Consider the following 26,773-nt stretch of genomic DNA (forward strand, 5'->3'; position numbering starts at 1 on the left):
ATGGCTGTGCACTGTAATATGGCTGAAAGTGAAACGCTACCACCTTTAAAGACGCCATTGGAAATTTTTATAGGATAAGAAAAATGTATCAATGCGAAAGTTGATTTTCATGTTTTTCATCTACATATCAGAAACGTTCTTTACCATTTCCATTTATTCGACCTTGACTAACTACTGGGGGGAAAAAAACACTCCCAGTTTCCTCAGGACCAAATGTAAATGTGTCATTACTATTCAACAGCAGAGACTGCGGGGAAAACACAAAACAGCAATGCAGCTATTGACAAATTCATCATGCGATCGGAGCGTACAAACTCTAGATTTCATCATCTTGCTCATCAGCGGCCCTTTCCTATGAATTATTTGTTGGCTCCCTTCCTCCTTGCCTGTCCTCTCCTCTTGATGTGGTAAAACCCATCAAGAATCTATAAGTAGGTCCTGTCCCTGTGTCTCTCAATCAAAATCAGGGGCAAGCAGCTCCTCATCCAGTCTGTGGCCTGAATTATTTACCAGTCATTGATGTGCTGGTTGACCAGCAGTTTTGCTTGTGAATTATTCATGCTCTCTCTCCTCTTAGACCAAAGGATTAACACTGGTAATGTATTCACATTTTGTTGTGCTCCTAAATGTGCATAGCACATCATAACATTTGACTGTAATAGAAATCCAGTTCAGGAGCAAAGGCAACCCTGGTTATAACCATCATCCTGTTTTCTCAAGTTATTTCACTCACCACAGCTTCTTATAAATTGAGTTTATTCGTCTTGGCATCCAATGAGGAATCTGTGAAGTCAGATCCATCAGGACTGTGCAAGTTAGTCTTAACATCAAAACCTATGATGTTATAATCAATTTCCTCATCTTTATCCCCATGAATTAGGTGCATTAAATTAGATAATTCCACCTACTGCTATTCTGGAGTTAACAACCTTGTCTTAAATGATTTCATGTGCATGTCTATGAATAAAATCCACTTTAAGCAACAGCAGGATAATCCTGTTTGTGTCATTGGTCATAAATTGCTACATTCAAGCTTCACCGTATTAAATAATGTAAGAAAACCACATTTAAATATATATCTACTTTTAAAATTCAAACAACCTTTGCATATAACATTTAGATGTTGTTTTTTTTTGTGCCCTAGGAAAATTGTTTCAGGGGAAATGTAATGCCAATTCAATTTATATCAAAACAAGAAAGGCACTTGGAGAGTACATACACCTTTGCCAAGGTTGATGTACACAGACATTTTCAGCAAACTGCTTCACATTAAACACAGGCATCTGGTCCGGATCTACACCAAAATGTAATCACTTCCTCCCTGACGAGTGGTGATCCGTCCAGTAGTCTTTGCATAATCCTGCGAACAGACAAACAAACGATAGATGGAGACGTCACCTTCTTGGCAGAGAGAAATATGAGAAAATTACATCAGAATAATATCTACTTTTAAAAATCAACAACAATTAACGTACAACATCAATTCATTCTTGCCAAAACAACTGTTTCAGGAGAATTATAATTTACACAATTTCCATCAACATGATCACATTGGTGTCATGTTAAGTAAAAATACTGATACCTTTTTTTTGTGCATTTAAATCTTCACTGTTGTTTTTCTTTTTTCCCACCACACCCATTCGTAACACCAACAGCATGACGAAGATATGTTTGATTGTTGCTCAATGACACATTTTTAATAGTTTTGGAAAACAAAGCAGGTCTGTTGCGGAGTTCGAGAGACCTTTATCAGGCTTTAGTAAATTATGTGATTGTCAGTTTTGGTTCACGTGATTTGTCGGCAATTCGAAAGATCACCTGCAATATCCTTGAAATTCACCAATGTTCGAGCCGCAGGACAGAGGATTATTTTGCACAATAATATTATTATAAAAAAAAAAAGGAAATACATGATATTCTAATTTCCACTCCAGCCTCTCAGTCACTGACCTGCTGCCTCTCTGCTGCTGCTGCACTATGGGTAGGATAAACACCCTGTCAGTGCTGCGGCTGCAGTGAGGGCGATGGAATATGACAGTGTGTGTCGTGGGACCATGCTCACATCCTGACACTTCTCTCCTCCGACTGGCAAATATGATCATTGTAAGATCTTCTCCCCCTCCTTCTATTTACAGATAGTAGGACACGTTCAAAGAGAATACTAATGAGCTTAAAAATCCACGCAGCTCGATTCACCGCTCGGAAGGTGTGATTAATTTTGCCACATGACAACCTGCACCTCTTTAGGAAATGTGCTCTATACATAATGTGCAATTTTAATCAACGATAAATTTACTGTATGTTATTACCTGTCACTGGCGATCACTTTGAATTCCTTGCAGTGCGTGCTGGGTAATATAGACTAAATGGTGGTGTAGGCAGGATTCATGCAGTCGTAACACGGCCATCACCTTGTTCCATTACTGGAGCCGCACCTCAAATACACACATGAATGGATTGAGGTCACAAATTGGAGTTGACGGCTGAGTGGAAAATTCAGGCATTGGACGATGGTACAATGAGATTTTCTCCGATGTATGACATTGTTTTAGAAATATTGAAACGATGAGGTCAAACAAATGCATTTCTTTTAGTCAGACTTGTAATACCTGCGATCGTCTCCTTGGAAAACATGTGCCAATTAAGTGACACTTTATACACTGCACTATACATAGAACTATATAGATTGCATGTATATATTTAATGTGTATGAGTGCACGTACTTCTTTTTCTCTCTCTCTCTCTCTGTGTGTGTGTGTGTGTGTGTGTGTGTGTGTGTGTGTGTGTGTGTGTGTGTGTGTGTGTGTGTGTGTGTGTGTGTGTGTGTGTGCAATTCATTATTCTGACTACCTGTGGGAAGAAGCTGTCTCTGAAACGGGTGGTGCGTGATTTAATGCTCCAGTAGCATTTTCCAGATGGCAGCAGTGAGAATAGTGTGTGGGCTGGATGACTGGTGTCCTTGCCGATGCTTTGGGCTTTCCTTGTACAGCGGTTAATGAAGATATCATAGAGGCACAGTCGGTCTCTGCCAGTAAATTTTTGATGCCGCCTTTATAGTGATTTGCCGCAGTTTCCAGTCCTATGCATCCACAAGTGCCAAGCCATACCGTGTGATACAGCCTCGGTCCCCCGTGCCCAATCTTTTGAGACGCTTCACGAATGAAGGCCCGTGTTGTGATTTTCTCAGGAAGCAGCTGGTGTTATGAAAGAGTTTGCCATGTGTGCAGCGGTGAGTTTAGAAACTTATACATGAGTCAAGTGGCAAAGATAATATTGAGGGTGGGGGGTCGCAGGTTATCAAAGGCAGGGATCTATATATCGCTTCTCCCTCGAGGTACGCAGGAGGGGGTGGAGCTAATCGTAGCAGACATTGGGCGAGAGGCGGGGTACAGGCCGCCAGTCCATCACAGCTCCGACACACAGGGACAAACAACCATCCACACGACAACAAATGTGTCCCAATCAAAAAGATATAATACTCACAGGGAGACAATGGGTGATTTCACAAACAATAAATCAAAGCAGGAGATTTATCATCTTAGTTCAGCTTGTTAACGTTCACTAATGAGCGCTGGAGACAAAGCACAGCTGAGGCTGAAGGCTCTGTTCTCTATTTATTTTGAAATTGAGATAAATTTAATTGGAAATTAATCATTTCCAGATATTTTATCTTTCTGGACCAACCAATTGATCAATATTGTCATCCTCAGTGCCATGCGTCTTAATAAACCCATAATCTAATGGGGGAAATTACGAAAGAACATGTATTAAACGAGCGCACGATGTTCAAAAGAAACATATCTGTTGTTTGCGTTGTTCAACCATTTTCCTAATTTCCATTACACTCTCACCTCCTGTGGCCAGTGCTGTTTTATCTTAATTATTGCTAAAGGCAAACAGCAGACTCTCAACACTTTCCTCCTGATTGTGTCTCCTGCCGTTGATCAAACAGTGACTCCGGAGTACGGCTGATAAAATGTTAACTGACTGGGGTCGTTGTTGCCATAGTTACCTTTGTGGTGCATTTACTTTACTACTTCTCTTATTACTAAGTCGAGAGGTGGATCCGCTCTGGGATCTTTTATAACTAACTTTCCCTTGAAAAACATTTTAAAATCGCTGCAAGCTTTTGGTCTCACAAGCCTGTGGACATAGTGTAACACATGGTTTCAGACGAAAAACACACAATCACAACAATAATTTCCTACCTCGCCGTCCTCGTCCTCTGTGATGGAGATGGAGAGTCGGCGCCGGGAGTTCACAGATGCACAAAACAAACTCTTTCGACCTTCCCCTGCTGTTAAATTGATGCCACCTTAACCCCTCCTCAAAGGAAGACTCACCGGAGGCACTTTGTTGAGATCAGTCGGGTCGTGAATCAGTGCAGTGCTTAACAGTCTCACTATTGTTAATAGTTGTTTCTTTCTGCTCAATGTCAACCTTATGCGTTGGTTGTGAAAGCCCTTGAATTATAATAAGTCTTCCAATCAGCCGGTTTCATGAAAGAAATATCGGCAGAGGCAAATCAAAGGTGCGTTAGTGCCAGAGGGACGACCACCACTGAATATGGAAATCAAGACATTAAAGAAGCGTCACAATTTCAGCAGATAAGTGACTGATTGAAACATGGATTTAATCACAACAATTAGCTCCTGTTGTTTTTGTTAAAACTGACAGATATGGAAGGTGTTTGAATTTGCGTTATAAGCAGCAGCTGCGGTAAATTAACACGGCCGGGGGGGTGTTAGAATAGAACTACTAATAAAGAACAGTAAACAGTCTGGGTTCCGAAAATTTCCTACAAAGTGCGCAGTCGAGCAGTGCTGTTTATGAGCACACGGACAGTTGTGTTAGTGGGGAGAGTAATTGGTATTATTTGGGCTGTGCTAACTCTCCACACGCTGCAGTAACAGCCACAGGCGTGCCCAGGGGTGCCCGCTCGGAGCTGCTTCTCATCTGGAGCTGCACTGAATGAATCAGAGCACCTGTCTCACAGCCGGCGTTACACAAAACCCCCATGTCATCCGAGGAAGTGAGGCTAATAACACAGTTAGGCCATTCGGGCTCACTTCATTGTGTGTCAGAAAGAGCAGCAGTCGTTCCTCCCCCGGCCCTGAAGAGTAAAAGAGCTGAGCAGTCGGCTGACAGACCTGGTCAAACATGACAAATGTTTCCTCGGCTTCGCAGCAAATGAGTTTGCGGTGAAAAACCATTAGCTAGCAACACCCGATGAATTATTCACCACTGTTTGATGCAAATTGCGTCATCAGTCGGAAACCGCACAAACCCCAAACACATGCTTGGGTCTTCTATAAAATTTATAAAGGAAATTTGTATGAATTATAAATTGTGGGGGTTTGTACTCAGCCATTCACAGCTGAACTTGTGAGATATTTACATTTCTCTTTCATCCCCTTATTTCTGTTAACCCAGTTTATAAGCTGCTTTCAATTTAGTCCATTTATGGATCATTTTGATCAAAAATGTTGAGGGATAAGGCTGCTGATCTTATTTGTATGTAGCAGGGGCACCACGCGTACAGAGGCTTGACTCCTCCTGCAGCAGCTGCAGCTATAGGTGCAGTTCTGACCTGATTTCATGCTTGAACCATCCTGTCAATAAAGGCAAAAATGCAGAAAAATTGAAACTTAAATAAATAATAAACGTACACCAAAGCTGAACCCAACTCAAAATATTACTTCAATTGTTGGCATGTTAATTAAGTTTGTTCAACTTCAAGTTAAGTTATACTAACTTTAATTTGAAAAAAAACAATACTATACTATTCAGTAATTTTTCAAGTTTTTGAACAATTTTCAAAAAAAACCAACAGAGGTATACACCACAGATAAATGAGCATTATCATGCTTTGGCTTGTAAGTAGCATTAATTTATTATTAATTTTAATTATTAATGTATTTATTAATTAACTTTAGGTTTTGTTGACAGTCTACAATATCTAGTTGGTTCCAGTTCCTTCAATGTGTGTGGATGACAAATTGTATATGTCCAATTTGTAGGGTTGAAGTGGGATTATGAAATATGCATTCGGTCGATCTATCACAGTTTGAAATCACAGAATCTGAGGTCAGGTCAACTCTCCCATGATTCTCCTCGTATATTAAAGTTTCTAGAGAACAAAGTCGGGAATTGTGGCCTGAACTAAGGTCATGTGATTCATCTCTGCATGTGTGATTAGAAGCTGCACTTCTTCCTCTTTCACACATACTGTACATGTGTCTTATGTATATACATCTGAAGCTTTCACTCTCTCATATAAGTGGATCTTAAAGCTCAGGCTGCACACTGTTTCCCACATGGAGATTAATTACTGGACGATATTATTTCCTTTGAAAACGAGTTCAGCGTTGTCAGTTTCTGAACTCCACATACTGAGGCCTCTGTAAGCAGGTTATTACAACTAACGATAAGATAATCCTTTATTAGTCGCACAGTGGAGAAATGTTACAATGTTACAGCAGCAAGAGGGCAGTCAAAAATAGACATCAGTAGTATGCAGTAGTTATGAATGCAAGGAGATATAGAAAAATATAAAAACAATAAATGGAATATAAACAAATATGTACAGTGTGAACATATGTACAGTGAAATGATTGCACATAAGCAGTTAAATGTCAGACAGGAATGAATATTGCAAAGTTAAAAAGTGAAACCTGAGTGAATACTTATGTATCGACCAGCTTTAGTAATTCTGATCAAGATAAAGAAGGAAATAAGATGAGAGCAACAAAGAAGGTGTCGGATTGATGGATGGACAAAACACTTTCTCATAGGAGACTGCTGTTTGTTTCCCAATTGTCAAAATATGCTGCTGTTGTTGTTTTAAGCAATGACGGCCCCCGGAGCATTTCAAGGGACTTTTGGAAAAAAAAACACAACCAAACAACATCCTTCCAAATGGCGCTTTTATTATCAAAATCATAAATATTCATGTGCATAACATAAAGTACATAAATACAAACGCCCACCACCATCCCAGACACATCGTACACACATTTAGACGTTGTAGTCTTCAACCAAACCTCTAAAATTATGAAGCTTCTGGCAGAAAGTTAGTGGCTTGGGGTCTTGTTAGGGGGTTTCCTAACATGGTTGTTGTTACGGTCTCCTGTACATATCCAATCTTAGAATTTAAGGAGGTTCTCACAAAAATTATTATTGCTGTAGACTGATGCAATCAGCCGTTCTCAGGGGCCCCGGGTAATTGCCTGCTTTGCCTGCCCTGTTGCACTCCTAGATCGCTCTATAACTGGATGACAGAAGGTCTGAAACGTCGTGTACTAGTTCACTCTTGTGGGTCATATCCAAGGGGAGCAACAGGTTTAAGTTGGAGGACTTTCCCTGACCAGTCCTTCACCTCCTGGACTTCAGTGAATCAATTCAGTCAAGCTCCTAGACCAGGCTAATCGCATGCACCCCAGAAACTCATTATTCCACATAATGTGTTCAAGTTTTGGTCTGATTTCTGATGTAATTGGAAAGAAAATCATGGCAATTACACACATGGAGGGAGCGCTGAGATTACCCAAATCCTCGACGTTCTCCGTCTACCGACCTGTCACCACTGAGGAGCGCAGGCTCCAGACAGGCTAATTACCAGCACAGATATGTCCCAGCTCAGCCATAGTCGCAGCCCTGACACTGCAGCTCCCCTGCAATGAACCACAACAGCAACTAATTAGCATAGACACTACCTTTATGATCAACACAAAGCATTCTCTCTTGTTTCCAGTGACGTACCGTGAATTTAAATGAGCCAATTAGCGTATGCATTTCCCCTGGTGTCGAGTTCACAAATCCTTTGATTGAGATTCTCCTCCACAGCGGTACAGCAGAAACTTTAGTCGACCTGCAGGTCACCGCAGCTGAGTGGGGTGAACGTCATGTTACTCGTGCTGTTGATTCATTAAAGTGGTGCTTGTAGGTGGTGGCAATAAGGATAATTGTAGATGCTCCGATGCTCAGTTTTAAGAAACATTAATCAGCCAGCCAGACTATTTTAAATGTTTTTTTTATTTAAAAGTTGCATTAAAAAGTCAGGATGGCGGAAAGAAATCCACAACAACAGAATTCCATTTGCAGTACAATTCGTTTTCTATTGCCTTCCTGTTTTACTATTGTCCTTTAGAGCCCATTAGAGGACTTTGTTCACTGTCTCCTGCTGTGAATATGAAAGTGAATGATTCCTAGCAGCAGTAAAACTTTTAAGTGTGGACCACTAACCTAAAATATAACTACTTTTAACCAATTTGCATTTATAAAACAATAACAAGTGAATTTTTTCTCTTTTTCACTAACCAGCTGTTGCAGGGAAAGTCCATTCCTAAACTGGGCTCACTGGACCAGATTGAAACAGGCAGTGGAGACGTGGAGGGACGTTACAGCGGCGACTGTGATGATGAGGACGGTTGTGGAGGTTCGGGTGGTGGTGACGTTAAGAGGAAAGTCTCAAGAGTCTCCAAAAGTAAGTCTCATTGTTTTTGAACAATTAACCAATGACCCTTCACCCAAGTGATTAACCAAACAACCCATATTCTGCACTATGGGAATGGACAATGGAGGGTATAATTTAACTTTTATTTGTATTAATTGTATTGGTTGTAGTTGTGCTTGTGTAAACCTGAAGCTGGAAAGTGGAGCAAAGCATCTATTCTGTCGATATGAAATAAATGCAATAAACTAGGATAAACAGTAAATAAAGTACACTAAATACATTTTTCAAAAGCATACAACTCATTTGAGAATTCAAGGAAGGTCATCAATATTCTCTAAGCACATCCGTTCAAAAGAATTAAATGATAATAAGAAGTAAAACGTGAAAAATCTTCCTTTTAATTTTCAGCGCCTGTGTTAAATTCTGCATTTCACCCACCTGTCTTTACAGAAATGACTGAATTTAAAAATAAAAAGTATAGTTATACACCATCGACGGCCTTCAAAGGTGTAGTTGCATAATACTTTATTTTAATAAGGCTTGCTCCAGTCTCCATTTTATGACGGTCATAATAATAGTCATTAAAGATAATAGTTGCTATGGGGACATTATTGCAATCAAGGCCTGTTACTTTATAAATTATTGAAATTATTGCTCCCCAGAGGATCAGTAACCCTCGATGAATTACAGCGGCAGAGCTTCCCTCTTCCCTTTGTTACCTTTCCCACCCTCCTCCCGTCTCAGGGCGTGCATTCCTCCTCTCTCCTCCCTCGTCTATTCTCCATCAAACATGCTAACAACCTGATTAATCACCTCTCTCGTTTTGCCTATGGCGACAGTGGGGAAGGGGGGGGGGTGTCATCCAAACAAGCCATTCTATCCGTGTAAATGTTTCCTCTACTGCTTGTCAGTCTGTCTCGAGGCTTCAGCGGCTCGGGCTCGGGAAGCTGCTTAACAATCACTCATCTGAGGCTGTAGGGAGACGCTGACATTTATCACCCATTACAGTAGAGCCGCCCTCTCCTTTGTCGTAGGCCAGATCAGCCTGTCTCCCATATTTATGTCCCGCTGTCTGTCGTGACCTCTGTCGAGCACCTGTCCCCCGACGCCTGACCCTCACACACTGAGGTGTCACCCACCTGAACCACACCTCTGTCCTGACCCTGTACGATTCTGCAGGTTTTTGCTTTTAAGGTTGTTTTTTTTGGTGCATCCTCAATGCAATTAGTTAACTTTGCAGATGCAGCAGCTCTAAAAACAGCCTGTGTTAGTGCTGAAAAAGTCTTTCACAATACGAAGCAGCTTGAAATTGCAGCATATACTCGCTATAACTACTAATCAATCATATTTTATAAACAGAAATTAAGATACATCCTCAAATCCCACTGATGGAAAGTGCTGCTGTTTGATAGGAATCTTAATTGAACATCAGAAAAAATGTAAATCTTTCCATCTCAATGCTGCTGGCACAATTTAAACATAAAGTATTGTACAGGAGGTTTAATCCAAAACACCTCTTAAGCCTTTTCAGCCTGTAGGAGTGAATCAAGTCCACAGATGAACAATCAACCCACATCTAACACACGAGACACATAGTAAGTGTTAATAAATGTTGTGTCCTCATTTGACCGATCACAAGAGAATGTTAGTTATCAATAAACGCTCAGGCCCTGACATTAACATGTGTCTTGGGTGATCCAATCACATATTGACACCTTTAAATAGGTCAGATCCAACCCGACATTAGAATGGGTCTTCAGAGTAAGTGAATCAATGGGCTGTGGACAGCCCTACAATGTAAAATGATTTTAATTAATTTGAAATGGTAAAAAGTTGAAGTTGGCAATAATATCTGAAATAGTCCTGTTCTGCAGCAACTCAACAGTAATCCTGTTGCTTTTGTTGAAACCTGTGTTGGGTAATAATTCCTTCCAACAGGTTTTTTCTCCCTTTCTTTTGTTTTGTCTTTTTCCGACTACATGGGGAGCAACAGAACAGTGCAGACGCTATTTCTTCACAAACAACTTCCTGCTGCAGCTGAAAGTCACGAATCGAGAGTGAATCAAAACAGTGAAGTTGTTACCTGTCAGCTGAACGATGAGCTGAGACTCATTATGAAGCTCTGTAAAGCTGAGAGGAGCTGCAGCTTCAGCTGATAATGCTCCGTTGGTTCATCACAACAAGCAAATCCTTTCACACTGACACATTGTTATTCTATAACAAGAGAAGACCAAGTCAAAATTCTTGGTATGTGGCCAGAGTGCTTGTGGTCAATGTGCAAAATCGAGGCGGTAGTTGAAAACTAAAAAAACACAACACGCTAATTAATTTATCAAGATGTCGTTGCATCACATAAACATTCTAGTCTGTCTAGTTTCAGCTGGTTTATCTGTTGCACATCGGCTCAAACAGACATTACACTGACTCTGTACCAGGGAGGGTGCAGGATCAAGTCCACTTAATGTCCGCCTCAACTGATCCTGACGTTCGGGTTCACACATACAGCTCCTCCAGGTGACGTTTGGAAAAGTTCAGGGTTGCAGTGCATGTCTGAAAGCAGCTGTTGTCTGTCACATTGTGCACAGCCTCTGTCTGCTGTGCCGTTCCACCTTTCTAGCACTGAACACAGAAGTCGTGCCTCTCGCTCTCAGCACTGATGATTTTATGGAAAGCGGCGAAAGTTTGTCCAAAAAGTCAGTAGATTTCCCACAGTGTGCGTCTTTGAGGAAAAAGCAGCTGAAGACGTCAGATAAACAGTTTGCAAGGATCCATAAATGACTACAGTATAGACACAGGTATTTATTGGCTCTGGCAGTGATGGAATTATGACGCTGCACCTTTTCCTGTGCGATGTTATTCCGTGCATTGTCCTTCACATGCTGACGTTTTCTGACACTTTTGTGACATTGAATATGACTCACCGGTGGTATAGAAATAAATTTCTAAGAGGCAAACTCCTTTAATGGCAATCGGAAATGTAGTCACCTTCTTCTAGCAGGTTTACCCACGTTTAAAAAAGAACACATATACCTGCTAATTTGGTCTATCACTCGCTCACTCACTGTTTAATTAAAGCACATTGACATTGCCTGATGACATGATTTCACAAATATCACTCAGACTGATTGGCTGCGGTGCTCGGCTCTCGGTGCAGGGAGAGTGTTTGCTGTTTCTAAGATGCACTGTGATCATCACACTAGTTCAGATCAGACAGGCGAGTTGTGCAAATCAGCTTGAGCTGTACTGAGCTGTCGCCGAAAGCTTGAGAGTCAACACATATACGTTGAAACTGTAGGTGATGAAAATGTATTTCATTACGCTTTATTCGTTGCTAAAAATACAGCTGAAACCTTATTACATCTCACTGCAGCAGCAGAGCTGATAACAGCCGCTACAATGAGGCTAAGTCACTGTGGTGGAGATGCAGTATTAATGGACGTTGTTGGGTTTTATTCCAGCCTGCGTGCAAAACTTCAAAACAGAAACCTGAAGAGACAGATACAATATTAAATACGACTACAGACCCAGAAACAATGAGAGAACAATACATGAAGGTGAAATAGAAACTAACGTGCTATTAACATCTCACAAAACATGAGCTGAGCAGGACTTTAAATAACATAACTATCATTGTGGAGTTATTCACCAGTGAATATAATCACAGGGATAGAAGGAGAGATGAATGTTAAATAATGCCAGCTGAGCTGCTCTCCTACAGAGTCGGAGTCTCACCTATTTCCTCCGTGTACCACGTGTGGTTCACAGCTAAATAGACAGTGAAAATTATCTTTCACTGCCTATTTCTCGAATATGAGATATACAACATTAATATACTTCCTGTACCTGTTTCAAAGTAGTAGTGGGTTATTGCAGGACTGGAAGATGCACGGCTTCAAACCGTACGTCTGGAGTGAATTTCTTCACATTTACGACAAAGTTTAAAGCCATGAGATCGCAAAGCCTCTTTTTGGCCATAACTCAATGAATCTTTTATTTATTTAGTATCAAAAATACACTTAATACTTTTCTTTCAGTCTTATCTTGTGAGTCTGGATAGACGTGGATTTAAACTGAAACTTGACTTTGGTGGTGAGATACAGCTACAAGGCGGTAAATCTATTTAAACCTCAGACTATAGATTGTACAGGACTCTGATATATTTCAAGCTGCCATTTAATGGCAAGCATTGTGATCTATAAAAGCAAATAAGAGTAGAGTGATATTATCATCTCAATGCCAGATACAGAGCTTAGACACCATGTATAATTTAATGTGATTTCTTTCTCTGCAATTATCTATAATCCCTCTCCTTTGTGTCTTTGATGTTTATCAGCAGAACACTCTGGTGATAGATCAGCACGATAAGGAAATAAAATGCTATCAGCTCAATACTGACAATACGAGGCTGATTTAAGGGATTATCCTCATTAGGCAGAATTACTGTTGAAAGAGAATGGAACGTATGTGACAAGAAGCCACAATGTGAGCAGCTCATCCTTCAGTATTGTCCCGCAGATCTCTGCATGTTTAGAAATTGCACCAGGAGAGAATTTATTGCATCGCCCTCCAGATTTCTGAGCCACCTGACTGAGTCGCTGTAAAAATACCAGTTCTGTTAGTTTTTTCTAAACGCAGGGAAATATTGAGAGCAGAAAAGCATTGACTCACTTCACTCCGTTCAACGCGTGCAGGCTCTTCACGGCTCATTAGGTAACATTGACTGATGAAACCTCAATAATCCAAGAAGAGCGCACCCCACGAGCACCTCCACCTACATTAGTATCTATACCGTCGTCACACAACTGCCGACAAACACACACATCTGACTTTTGTTCTTTGATGCAATGAAATGATGATTTAACTCTAATGACAACTAACACCTCAATGTCAGAACTATTTTAAGATCGCAGTGATGTGTATGGCTGGATCTTAATTGCTAATTATAAAAGACATAACTGGAATACCTAAGAAAAGTTGTAATGTATCTAATGTCTGTGAAACGCATCCGTTCAGCCTCTGGTGTGTGTTTCTCTAAGTGTAAAATGGTTAAATCCCTTTTATGTATTTATTGCACAAAGTCTGATCTCAGTTTAATTAGACACCGTTACACTCCAAAACAACAGCGGCGAGAGAAAATTCCGCTTTGATATTCAGAGCTTGATTTTGGTAAATAAGGCAAAACTCAAGGTTGTCGAGTGAGGTTGAGACGGTTCACTGCCGCAGACCTACTTTATGATTGAGCCTGACGAGACAATTATACACCTGGTTTAATCACATAAAAACCTTGTCGGGCTCAGGTTTGAATATAATAAATCCAGTTTTGGCATTTTAGCTATGGTGGTTTATTAATCTGCTGTGAGATAATAACAAAAAAATAAATTCTACTGCCTTGCCAGAGGCTCCGTGAGGCTGTACTTAATAATGTTAACGTCAACGTAGAAACACCTTCACACAGAAAAAATCGATCATGTTGAATGATTCAGGAGTTTTAATGTTCAGTTTAGTGTCTAAAGTCATTAGTTATTCATCTAATAACTGAGACGTCCCCTCAAAACCACAGATGTGAACCTGCTTGAGGCACCAGAGGAAAAGTCAGGATTCATCCTCTGGGAACCATGAATATAATGAATTGTGACTCAATCCATTCAAAAGATTTTTTTATATTTCGCTGGATGCCTAAAAATAAATAATTCATCTGCGTCACTACGAGTCATCCCCTGGGGACCATGAATGTCCCAAAAAAATCCTAATAATCCACTCTACAGTTTTAGAGATATTTCAGTCTGGACTAGTGCGAGAACGACTGTGCCACCGACTTAAAATTACACAAACCAGTCGACGTTTCCTGCCTGATTGCAGAATGTAAATACCAGAGGAAAAGAAAAATATTTTCCTCAACTTGCCTTTGCCCAAAACTAAATCGTAGCTTCCCGTGACCTGTCCGCAGTGCCAGCAGTGGAAAAGAGTTTCTTTCATGACTCCAGCTCCAACAGGCAGCTCCGGGCCTCTTATCTGGCCGGGCATGGTTCCCGCTGCAGACACTGTGATTGCTTGCACCGTGAGCATTTTACTGTAGAAAGATATCTGTCAGACACAGTGGCAGCACGAGAGACAGAAATCGATTTCTAGCAGGTAAGCACAATGAGGGGGAAGGAGAGAGGCTCCTTTAGCATGAGTCTTATTAATTAATAGTGTCTCGGCAGGAGAGTATTGGATGTTATCTGAGCTTCTCCCTCGCAGGCCAGAAAACGAGTGGCGAATGTAGCCGGCGCATGTAGAACTCCTCCACTATCTAACGCCAAGTGATAATGGGCACAGCAGCGTTCAGGAGAGATACAGGGCATTGGGATCAGCACACATTTAGTCAAACTTGTTTTCTGTCATAGTTTGCCGGGGTTGTTTAAGTTCCAGCTCTAAATGAGAGACTGGGGGTAACATCCACTGTGTTGGACACACACACAGTAATGGCTGTTAAGCTGGGAGCCGGTTGGAGTTTTTCGAACAGACTCTTTTATACTTGGCAGCGCCTATTAGAAAGATCTTTATCCTCATTACAGTGTGAGATCAAATTAGGTCACCTGTTGTGACTTCTGCCCTCTTCTGTGCCAGCGATAATGGGATCAAAACATTTACAGCTGTGTAACTCATAAGCTTTTGACCTGTGGGCTTCACAGGGTGGATGATTATTACTCCATTAAAGTAACCTGCCGAACTAATTAAGAACCAAGGAATTCAACGGGGACTTGCATGTCTCAGCAACACTGCACTAATGTACCTTTAGAAAAAGTCAAGTTTTTATAGTCACCTGAAATACGGTATCTCAGAAATGAGAGTTTGACAATGAAGTACAAAGTTTGGCTAAATAAATCACCAGAACAATTGTTTAGCACTACAATTTACTACACTGTGGATTATGGATCATTATTTTCAGGTTTTGATTTTCAAAAGGTCTGAATTTACTGTCATATTTACATAAAAAATAAAATATTTGTTTGAAATAATATTGGAAGGAATGGAATGAATGGAAGTTCTGTGTTAGTAATCTGGTTGGTGAGCTGTAGGTTGTGTTAAAGTTAGTCTCTGACAGATGAACCGCTGTGTTACGTAGTTGCAGCTGTTGTTGAAACACGACATTGGTTTGGGTAAAGGAATAATCAAGTAACATAAATGCTGTGAGGCTCATTGACCCAAAACTCAACCATCGCAGTCTTCTCGAGCAGGAACCGCTCACCATTAGCAAAGCAAATGGCTCCTGAAATAATCAACACCCACTGGTTGATGAAACTAATCATGTCAGGCATTAATGCCAGGCAGCACAAATGAGCCATTTACGGACAGCAGGCTCCCTTCTCCCAGTGTCTCAACACAAGGCAGAACAATGCTGATCATTAAAGATCCCAACAAGGACATAGCATCATCCAACTAGTGTCCAACTCCTGTCAGACATCAACGTCTTCAAGCTGAAGAGACAAGCGTGTGAATACCCGAGCAGAATAAACAGGGGATTGGAAACGACGCCAGGGGCCCAACGCACCAGCTACTGAGAGCAGAGCTGTCACTGTACGACTGCAAGAGGAAACAGATGAACCTGAGCACAGCACGACCACCGAGTACACATTTACTTTCCACCACTGGGTGGAGCAAAATGAGTCACAGGAGTTTTTTATTGTTTTGCCAGTGTCAAGAGTTTCTGATCAGTCACACCATTATAATACATAACTGTTTTTTAACTTTGTGGCCGATGTATTTTTGACTGGGACAAACCGTGAAGCCATTTGAATATTAGATTGGACCTGAGTTGTGTGCTAACTAAAACTCAATCAAGCTGCACCAAATTTCACACAATCATAGGATTTACCTGTAGAATAATTTTGGAGGCTGTGGTGCAGTTGACCTGTATTGTTTTATAATCACCCAGTTCAGATTGGTGAGGTTAGGCTAAGTAACAGAAACCCCTCTCTCCTAAATACAAAATTACACATCAACAGCGCCACAGATTCATTCTGCTCAAATATTCGTATTGTTATGTTATTGATTTCCACCATATTCCTCAGCTGTGGTCTGGAAGAACAACTGTGGGCAGCACTCATGGATCCTTGGGAAATCAGGCAGTGTCCAAGGTCAACAACACACTAAGAGACCCGATGGAATTGTGGAGAAAAACACTAAAAACTGCTCTCAAACTCGACAAGTGACCATCAATTGCTGCTCTGCGCAACCTAATTTGCAACCTCAGTGCGTTTCTGCGTTCAGTGTGATCACTGCAAAGACTGGATACAGGTTCATGGGGGGGATGGGCACAGCCAGTCACCTCGTCTACATGCAGCCCATCAAGCTGAATGACAAGAGGATCTACAGACACTGGAGAGCCATTTGGAGTGGGAGGATGTGACTGGGCGGAAGAAAATGGAGGGCGAATGATTGGACCTGAAGGGCTGGAACTATCGGCCAAATTACAGACTCAAGACTGGACAGCTGCAGGAACCTGGAGCCAGGTGGATTAACCACGAGTATGCACAAAAACCACGCGCACACCATGTACTCCTCAGACTGGGCCCACAGGCAGCAGCATCCAAGGTATACACTAGTATCTGAATACAAGCAGTATGCCCCAAAGGTTGTTAGACGTTCAGCTGTGAGCATGAGATGCAAATATTTGGAAACAAAATCCTCATGCTGTACAGGGGAGTACTGTATGTCACCCTCTGCACCTCTGCAGCTGGAGACAGTCGAGGTGAGCGTCAAGGACACTGTATGAAACACGAAGCATTCATGAGAGCATTAGTAAAATGGCTCCTGTCATCGCAGACAGATGAGGTGGCTCTTGGAGATTACCAGAGAAAAGACACCATCTGCCATTAGAAGGGGCCAGAACTTACAGAGCAAATGATTGGATAACGAGTATATAGTCTTAATTCAGCAGTTTTGTAATATTACTGTCGCATATGCAGTATTTCAATTACTTTTTTTTCCATGTACAGGTAAAAAGGTGACTTTCCATTTGAAAATGACCAATTTGTCTTATTGGTGATGTGAATTAATTAGTTATTACATTAATGTGAAGTACATTTTTTTTTTTTGTAAATTTACCACCCAAGTCTTAGAGAATACTTATTTATTTTCTCATAAATTTAAGACTTTAATGTCAACAGTGCTGATTTGAATTATTTTCATACTGATCAAACTTTTGCAGTGACGCATAACATGATTGGACGTTTCTTTAATTTGTCACCCGTCTGTAAGAGTCAGTTTCATTTTATATTTAACAGCCAAACAGTCTGGATTCTCAAAACTCCGGCGGCAGAAATAAATCCACCATATCCGGTGGATTCAGCTCGAGCTGAAAAACCTCAGGGTAAACATTTCATTCTAGACTTCACAGTTCAGGAGTTATTGGCCAAACATATGCACCATTTCTCATAACACCACTGGCTGCTTAAGTAGTGGTGGAGAACTTCGAAAACTCCAAACCAAGACTTATGTCTGTAAGGTCTGTCCCCTCTGTGGTAGATAGTGCTGGAGGTCACTCAGTAAGAAAGGCTGAATCTGAAAACATACATTAAAGTTTCAGTCTTCTAGGCTTCGACTTTTAATATGTAACGAAACAACTACATATTCAGTTTAATTGTGTACGAGATAATCCCCCAAAAAACACAGAGAGAAAGCCCCTTTTTTTTCAAAGTAACAGGATGTTTCGTTTTGGTTGCTTTTTAATTGCTTCATAATCCTTATTACCCATGGCTTTGCTCGTCTCTGCTATAACTTCCAGGACAAACAAGATATGACTAAGGAAAAACAGACAGCTAGCCAGTTAGTTAGTCGGCTGTTTTTCTTGGTGGAACAGTGGTGGTGAAGACAACAACTCCCATGATCCCACGCTGCTTCACAATGTCATCAAACTGGGTCTTTTTTTGTTGTGTTTTTAATGTGGGACCCCTAGCGGCCAAAGTGACACTTTCTGTACATTAAACAAATATAATTGGGAAACGCAGATAAACAAAAGTCAAGTATACTCTGAAATTAATTTGTCATCCAATTTTAGGCCCAATCTGTTACTCATAGCGATGAATGGGCCCGGGTGGTATGTCTCCATGGTTACTGTAGAGGTGACGCGTTATGTGTCCCATGTTTATGCCGCTTTCTCAGAACCAATTGACAAACCTTCGATTACTAAACTGCCCTAGATTACTAAACTACCTCAAACAACATATTAACCCTGCCGCCTCCTACTCAGCCACAGATTGTTTGAGGTTTTAGCCTCACTGAGGGATTAGTTTATGTAATCAGTCTCTTGTGACTCATCGTGAATGCCTCCCCCGTTTGCTGTGGGCTTATCTAACTCATATTATGGATAATCGTGCACCTTTCTCCGGCTTGCGGCACTTTCTGCTACTGGAAACCACAGATGTGAGTGACTTATCAAAACTGTTGTTTAGATCAAACTAAAATTAGGGAGGTAACGTCAGCAAAACAAAAGCACCGTCTGTGAAGCTGTGCACTCTGTTGTTGTTTAACATTTTAAAATGGGGGTCACCTTGTTGTATGTCCTTGTTCAAGAAAAAATTTCACATACAGTTAGTAAGCCGTAAAAAGCAGGCAGATGAAAGCATACAGATTAATATCTGCTGTGTATTAACATATGGTCACAGCTCAGATTGGATTCATGTAGCAGATGAAAAACACACCAATTGTCTGTGAACGTCGGTGCCTGCGCCGACTCCAAGCGTGCGTGGAGGAAAATGAAATGCAATTGCCTTTTGATTTGCCACAGTAAACATAATGACACTTTTATTGTAAGATAATAGAAACCTTGCATTTTCTTTATCGTTTCCCTTCCAGGTGTTTGTGTTTTTTTTAAGCAAAGCCTTTTTAACCACAGCGTGTCGTCATTATCTCCAACTGCACATTCCTGTTTTTCAATCATTTCCTCGTACCTTGCATGATTTAATGGAAGGCTTAATGAGCTGCGGCTTGCGTGTGGAAGGACATCTTATTGTGTTAATGAACCGTGAAAAGGGCAAGCACATATCATTGTGTGAACTGTTTTAATAATCAGCTCGATGTCAGACACAGCCCCTCCACCAAAAACCTGCTCCATCAATCAGCACAGATGCTGCACATTTCATTCAGGCTGGTTTCACACCGGCTCTTTATAGTCCAGCCAAATACGACCCGTTGGTTTTGGCCCTCGTTGCGATTTGTTTGGACGTGAATGTGGTAGCTGGACTGCGGATGAAAAGCAACCACAACAAGACCCCTTTAGAGGAGGTGGTCTCAGTCAGGTCCTCTTGCATGGTTTGCTTGTGGTTGGATTGTAATCCAACCTCGACAACCCCATTACCCAACTGGCAGGTGCACTCTGCAAGTTTGAGCTGAATTGCTGCTTTAGCCAGATGTGCTTTAAATCCGACCTCCTCCATGTTAATGAATGGGATATATATATATATATTCCAACATGGTGTCTATCATTTTAAGTAGTTCTTTACATTGATGTTTGTCCAAGTGCACATTGTTCAGGTAAAATGGTTTTAGTTAGTAATTTGATGCTATAAAACCTTGGTGAAACTTCACGATTGCTACAGTGTGTAGTTTTGATGAGACATCTTCTGATCTCAATTGTGCCGACTCTGACAAGATGACCCCGTTCGTATCCACAATACTTTGGTTTCATTCCTGGATTGTGGGAGGAAAAAAGATGCATCGTCCATCTTTATAAACAGTTTGTGCCCCCAGACACATCTGACTAGTGAACTCTGTAATGTTGTGATTTTGGTTTGCTATAGGATTTTTATCAATGTGAAAAGAAACCGAACTAAGGATACACGATGACGAGTTTACAAACCCACCAACTCAGACAAGTGCAAACAAACCAAAGGTGTGAAAATGCCCTGAGACAACTTAATGTCTGATGGACCAGCAACCAATCTACTCTGACCTTCTTCCCCCTGCATCCTCTTCCTCTCCTGCTCTGACACTGTCTGTGTGCTGCCGAGCAGATGCTTTCAAGGCTTGACTTGCCGCAGCTTCTCTGCTGCAATATTTTATCAAATGTTCGTTTATATAACTTCCTCAAGTTTCTAGTCTTATTTTCCAATATATTCATGTTGAACAGTGAATGATGACTTTGGTGGACTGTGTAAACACTTGGTAAAATAATGGAAATGTATTGTTTCCCACAACAAAGTCTGTGTGGTTTTTGCAGAGTAAACTAAGATTTTCTCATTACCCCATTACAGTACAGCTGAGTCTTTCATTTTGCAGCTAATTGACCCACAGCATTTGTGGCACCAGCTTAAATGTCAGGAAATCATCGAAACGTCTGTGGGTTGAATGTGTTTATCTAATTACTTGGCGACCCATTCTAGTACTGGAGACGTTTCACTAAAAAAAAAAAAAAATGCGGACGTCCAGGGATCGTCAACGTTAGTAGGATTCATCCTCAGGGGACCATAACTGTATCTGCAAAATTTTAATAATAAGCAATCCAGCGAACAGTATTGACCAATATATTTTGCCGTCTACTGAGGTGCAGATTTAAGGTAGCATTAGTGGTGTAGCCTCAGTATTAACTATATTAAAGTCTGCTACCATTCAGCACTATTTTATGTTTGAGAGAAGTAAAACTACACACAATTCATTTCCCTTCTGTCCCAAAAATCGATCAAAGCCGTTTTCAGACATGAACTGGACCTTCAGTTTTGCTTTTTTAAATTTTAAGGAGGCAGCACAAGTTTGTGAGGATCAGACACTTTCACAACGATAGAAAAATGTCGGGGACATACAGGCGAAGGGAGGCACCTGGGTAGAGCAGCAGAAATCACCTTTTTGTTCAGAGCAAGTCAACACGGGGCGTTTGCCCTCATGGTCTGTGCCTTCTGTCTGTTTGGCTCCTCTTTTTTACTCTGAGATATTTGTATTCTTTTTGGGGGGGTTTTCAGTTTTGTGTCTGTCGCCTGTTAGAAACAACATGTCCACTTGCTCACTGTGACATTTTCTCTTCTGTATTCTCACCAGGCCTTACGTGCACACTTTCAGACATTTTACTTGGGGTCTGGCAGGAAAAGTTCCAGAAACTGTCCAGAGAAACTGACTTGGACATTTGCATTCTCACATACAGCCTCTCAGGGAAAATTCAGGAAAATGTCTGGACTTCAGTACATTAAATTAGAAGATTAGAAAATATATTATTTCTTTGGGAAACAGATTTTGCAATAGTTTAGCGCTGTAATCCATTGTAATGTTCCAAGTCAGCCATTTTTTCCTACCGAGTTCTATATTTCAGCCTATGGCAAAATAAAAGTATAGACTTTGTCTGACCCACACCACTTGTCAGCATGGTGACATACGACAGGCAGGTTTGTCTCCTTCTTCTTCGCGTCCTCTGAAAATTTCACTCAGCCCTTCATCCTCAGACCTCCAAGGTCATCCTTAGATGTGCATCAGCAGCCCTGGCAGACCCACGGGCTGCTCTCCCATCATCCTTCCTCTCTGTCTGCCTGACCTCCCAGGCAGAAAAAAAAAAAACCTATCAACTGAATGTCTGCTGCAAAAGCCCTCAGCTCACCCTCTTTTTCAATAGTATGCACACCCACATTTATACAGAAGCAGTGACACACACATGCACACACACACACACACACACACACACTCTTCTACACTCGCTGGCACAAACACATCAGGTGAACCGATGAAAATACGAGTCGCCCAACAGCAACAAGGTATCTGGGTCTACTCAGGCTGATGTTTTGTGTTGACCTTCAGTGATAATGGATGAGAAATAATGGAAAAAGGTGATTTCCTGACAGCAAACATTGTTTGATGTCACGGCCACGTATGAAGAGGACTGGTTTGATGGCTTCATGTGCTCTGACACTTGCCACACACATGAGGAAACACTGAGTTGTGCTGTCTCTGCGAGGGCATGTTTTAGCAGCCTGCATACATTTGCATTATCACATAATCTCGTATTAGGGTTAGATTCTAAATATGAACGTAGGTACATGTAGTATGTTCTTAGAGTCTCTGTGTGCTGCCCGCCTTACAATATTGCAAAATGGATGGATGAAGAGGCCCAAGATATTTTAATGTGATGTGAAAAACTCGTGTTAAAAGGTCTCTTGAGCAGTTTGTAAGGTGTGGGTCCCTTATAGCAACTTACCTGAAAATTCCACTTGTATAATATTACTGATGTCACAACTGATTTAATATTACGAACACCATTTAACGTTTAGCCAATGTGCCAACCTAACTTTAATGTTAGCCCCTGCGGGTGCAAGCATTTTATGTTAACAGAATATTATCAAGGCTAAAGGTGAAATAGCCACAACACGGCAATTAATCACTTTGGATTTGATTTAGAGCGTTAGACTAATTCATGAGACAACAGTGCAGACATTTATCTAAAATAGTCGTTCAATAACTTATGATGTAGTTAAGCAGAATGGTTGTTGAACGTCATATCAAAGCCTTGTCTTTTAAATGACCAATCAGTAGTTTACCACATTAATATTTAATGGTACCTCCCTCCTCTCACCTCTGATGAGTTTTTACCTCTTTTGATTTTATATTTTCATGTTTAATTTATCTTGTGATTGATTCAACAGCGGTTATGTTATCATTAAAACATGGCTTCTCTTACTTGATAGTGAATAAATGCACATAAAATCAATCATCTTAAAAATCTGCTTTTGATTGCTACGCCCCAGGTGCATTTATATAAAATGCCTTTTTGTTTGGGATGCATTCTGAAACTCTCCATTTTACTCTAAACCCCATCGACTAAACAACTACTCAAAAATACAAATCTGCTAATTAATCAATAATGAAACAAATATTGAATTCAGTTGCAGCATGTCCTGCATCTGTGACGAAGCCATCACACAAAGGCGATGCTCTTAGAATAATTATACTAGTGATGGATAGAAATGTGATTCGTTTCATACAAAATAGATTGAAACTTAGATTGGAAGTACATGACAATCAGGCAAACTTCAAAATTAGCATCACTGTTGGATAATGTTCTTAATCTGTGGCTTTATGGTGAATAAAGTGCACTTTCCAGCCCTGTAATTTGCAAGTGGTGTTCACGCCGCAAACCCCCCCGATCACAGCCAGTCTCACAGGTGCTCTGTTTAGTTGAGCTCTGGTGACTGTGAAGGCCGTTGGAGTAGCCTTAAGTCTTTGTCGCTTTCTTGGAGGCTTCAAGAGATAATTAGTACTTATGGTCCATTATCCTGCGAGTGTGGCCATGGAGGGATGATCCCGGTGAGCAGAAAGAATGGCGTCGCATTTAAATGATGCTCAGCTGGCATTAAGGGGCCTACATGTGCGCCAAGAAACACTCACAGAATTACACCAACGTCTCTACTTTGTTCCTCCAGCAAAGACATCAGAGCCTGACCCATATATGGGTTGGCAGATAATTTTTGCCAATGTGACATATCACATTGGAAAAAATTTGTGTTTTCTTCTTCAAATTCTATGCATTTGTGTTTTATTTTTATTAGTAGTGATTCATAATAAGGTTTTTGGTTATATCAAACATCATTCGCACCTATTTGTCATAAGGATTTATATAACGGCTTATATATCAGTACCGGAATTGTTTTGCTCCCTAATATCAGCATCAGCCACAAATATCCACACAGATGGATTCAGGCACGAGCAACACACGTCACGTTCCCACTCTACCATCAGCACGTGGCAGCGGAAATCAAAGGCTTTGAAAATGTCCACGATTTTCCACCATGCGATTATTAAGGTGCGGTGAACATGTGCCCTCTATAGCCTCATTTCCTTCTTATTAGCGCACGGCGGTTGAACCTTGTAGGTGCTACAACCCACACATTTTCAAGGTTCGAGACGTGGCACAGAAACGCTCTCCTTCACCTCGCTTTTGTGCTTGACTTTCATTCAGGGACTTTACCCCTTTCTTTAGCCTCAACGACTCCTGCCAGTTTCCTTTGGCCTCTCCTTGGAGATGTTTTCATTGAAAAAAATTGCCACTGACTGCATATTGCTCTCGACTATTTCAATTGCTTTAAGCTCTATAATTGTTCCGGTGCACAAGCATCTCAGGAAGGAGGCAGCAGCTACATTTGGCACCAAATTGCTTTTTTTTTCTTCTGATAAATCAAACACTTCTGACCTCTTGCTCCCTAATTTCCTTGTGCGAAAACTCTTGAAAAATATAAACCTCAGACACCAGAGTGATATTATTATTTCAACTATAACAAAATGCAGCTTCTCGGGCTGCAGAGGCCGAGAAGAAGACCGAACATTTGACAGTGATAACCATCTGCAAGAAAAAAATGTGCGTGTCAACAGTACTGCAACCACACGATCGTATCGGTCAGATATCAGACAGCTGATATGTGTCAGTGATCTGCGATTCCCCTGTGGGAGTCACATTCTCCTCCCCGGTTCGCCTCCTCAAGTCCCACAATGACTCATTCTCGACATCAGAGTGACTGAATGTCACAACACTGTGTGCAGCTCGCAAACACTAAACACTCCCATCTCTCTGATCTCTGTCAATTAATGGGCAAGACAATAAACAACACAGACACACACAAGCTCAACAGCACAACTTATAGTTACACCTATTATATTTAGAAGGTGTTCAGCCTGGTGTAAATAAGATATATACGGGTAAATATGTGACAATTAGACAAACTGTAATTATCATACAGTAGGATTCAGCTCACATTCCAATTAAATTCAACAGACAGTTAACATGATTTTTATGTTTGTGTAATTATACATGTTTAATTGCACATATTCACAAACTACTGTGAGAGGAGGATAAAAAATATGTCCCTGTGGTAAACAAGAGCAGTAAACATAAACTGAGGATCACACGCACGTCATCAGTATCATATTATATTGTTGAACTAATTCATGATTTATTTTATACACATTCATCATACGTGCAACTTTCAATCCTGTTGTCACACAACGAAGTGCTGGAAAACACATTGATATATCCTGTATCAAATATAATTATCTCATATCCACCCAGTACTATAGGATTCCAGTCTGTAGCAAGAGTGAGATAAATGATAGAAAACTATGGGATATCAGGAAGTATGAATAAATTGAATTCCTAGAGTAACTTGCATGCTGTGTCTTGGTGGGAAGCAATCATGATCAGAAATGATTGGAAATATTATTCAGTTAAATAGATGAAGAATGAATTAAGGTTATATGTTTATATATATATATATATGTATGTAACAGCTTATTTATAAATTGTTTATACTAAACCAATGGCACAGAAACAAATCTTGTCTTGTAATTGAATGTTACAGAAAGAAATATGTATTTTTGTATTTGTTTAAGTTGCTATTTATTCCGAATATGCACAAGCCGCAGCTACGCCAGTGAAACTTTTAGCTGCAGGGATTGGTTTGCCTGTTATTCTCATAATCTCCTGCTGTATAACCAAACAGAGGGTGGTACGGTAGCCGGCACTGCAAACGGCTCTTGAAATATGTGGTTTAAAATTACAGCTCTCTAATAGATTCGGTGCGTGTTGTATAAAAAGTGATATTAAATATTTTAAAAGACAATAGTCCTCATGCTGCGAGATGTTTTGGAAAGCAAACCAGGCAACCTTTATTTGCCAGCGTGTCTCTGGGATACTTTAAATTCACAGTATTGTTAGGTGCATGTTTTCATGATGGGAAGCAACAGGACTGTTAAAATGAGAAAGGGTTGGACATATTTTATCAGTTTAGGCCGTGATGAAGAATAATTGTAGGTTTCAGCCTTAATAGGTCCCCCATTTGTCAACTGAGTAAACAGTGGATCTGAGCGGGGCTGAGCAGAGTCTTGTTAAAGTAAACAGTTTAAGTGTTTTGTGCTTCTCGTTGGAGCAGGAGAACATGTTTTTGCATCTCAGGCCAAAATTCACATTTTCGTTTGAATGTTTCCAATGAATTAATTATTGCCCAGTAAAAGTCCCATGCACATGCCACTTCTGAATCATCGTGTGGCACACATGGGATATTTTCTTTGCAATAGGTTTTCTTTATTCCTTTTCAATTATGTTTGAGGCAGAGAGAGAGACAAATCATTTCAGAAAAGCAGGTGTTTTTTTTTCTTCTTGAATAACAGGCTGCTGTATAAGTCTACATGTGCTCACCTCTGCCAAAGGCATTAAGGGAAAGTGATAAAACAAATGCTGTGGACGACTCCAGTGTAGACTGACCCAATAGTCTCCACATCAAGTGTGCATTGCATTCTTAAGCAACAGTCACACCAACCGATGCACTAAAACAGTGTAATGGTTTATGGGATCAGTTTAAAACCTGATCA

The 26,773-nt window shown here is 40.7% G+C and overlaps 1 protein-coding gene across 1 annotated transcript in view; it reads left to right on the forward strand.

Moving 5' to 3' along the window:
• Positions 1–26,773, forward strand: part of gpc5a (glypican 5a) — a 116,666-nt gene that overhangs the window by 65,461 nt on the left and 24,432 nt on the right. Inside the window, exon 8 of the mRNA XM_035164984.2 lies at positions 8,323–8,485. Within this exon, the coding sequence (XP_035020875.1) occupies positions 8,323–8,485 (163 nt within the window). The remainder of the gene's footprint in view (positions 1–8,322; positions 8,486–26,773) is intronic.

This window comes from Hippoglossus stenolepis, chromosome 1 (genome assembly GCF_022539355.2).
Source record: "Hippoglossus stenolepis isolate QCI-W04-F060 chromosome 1, HSTE1.2, whole genome shotgun sequence".
NCBI classification, from domain to species: Eukaryota; Metazoa; Chordata; class Actinopteri; order Pleuronectiformes; family Pleuronectidae; genus Hippoglossus; species Hippoglossus stenolepis.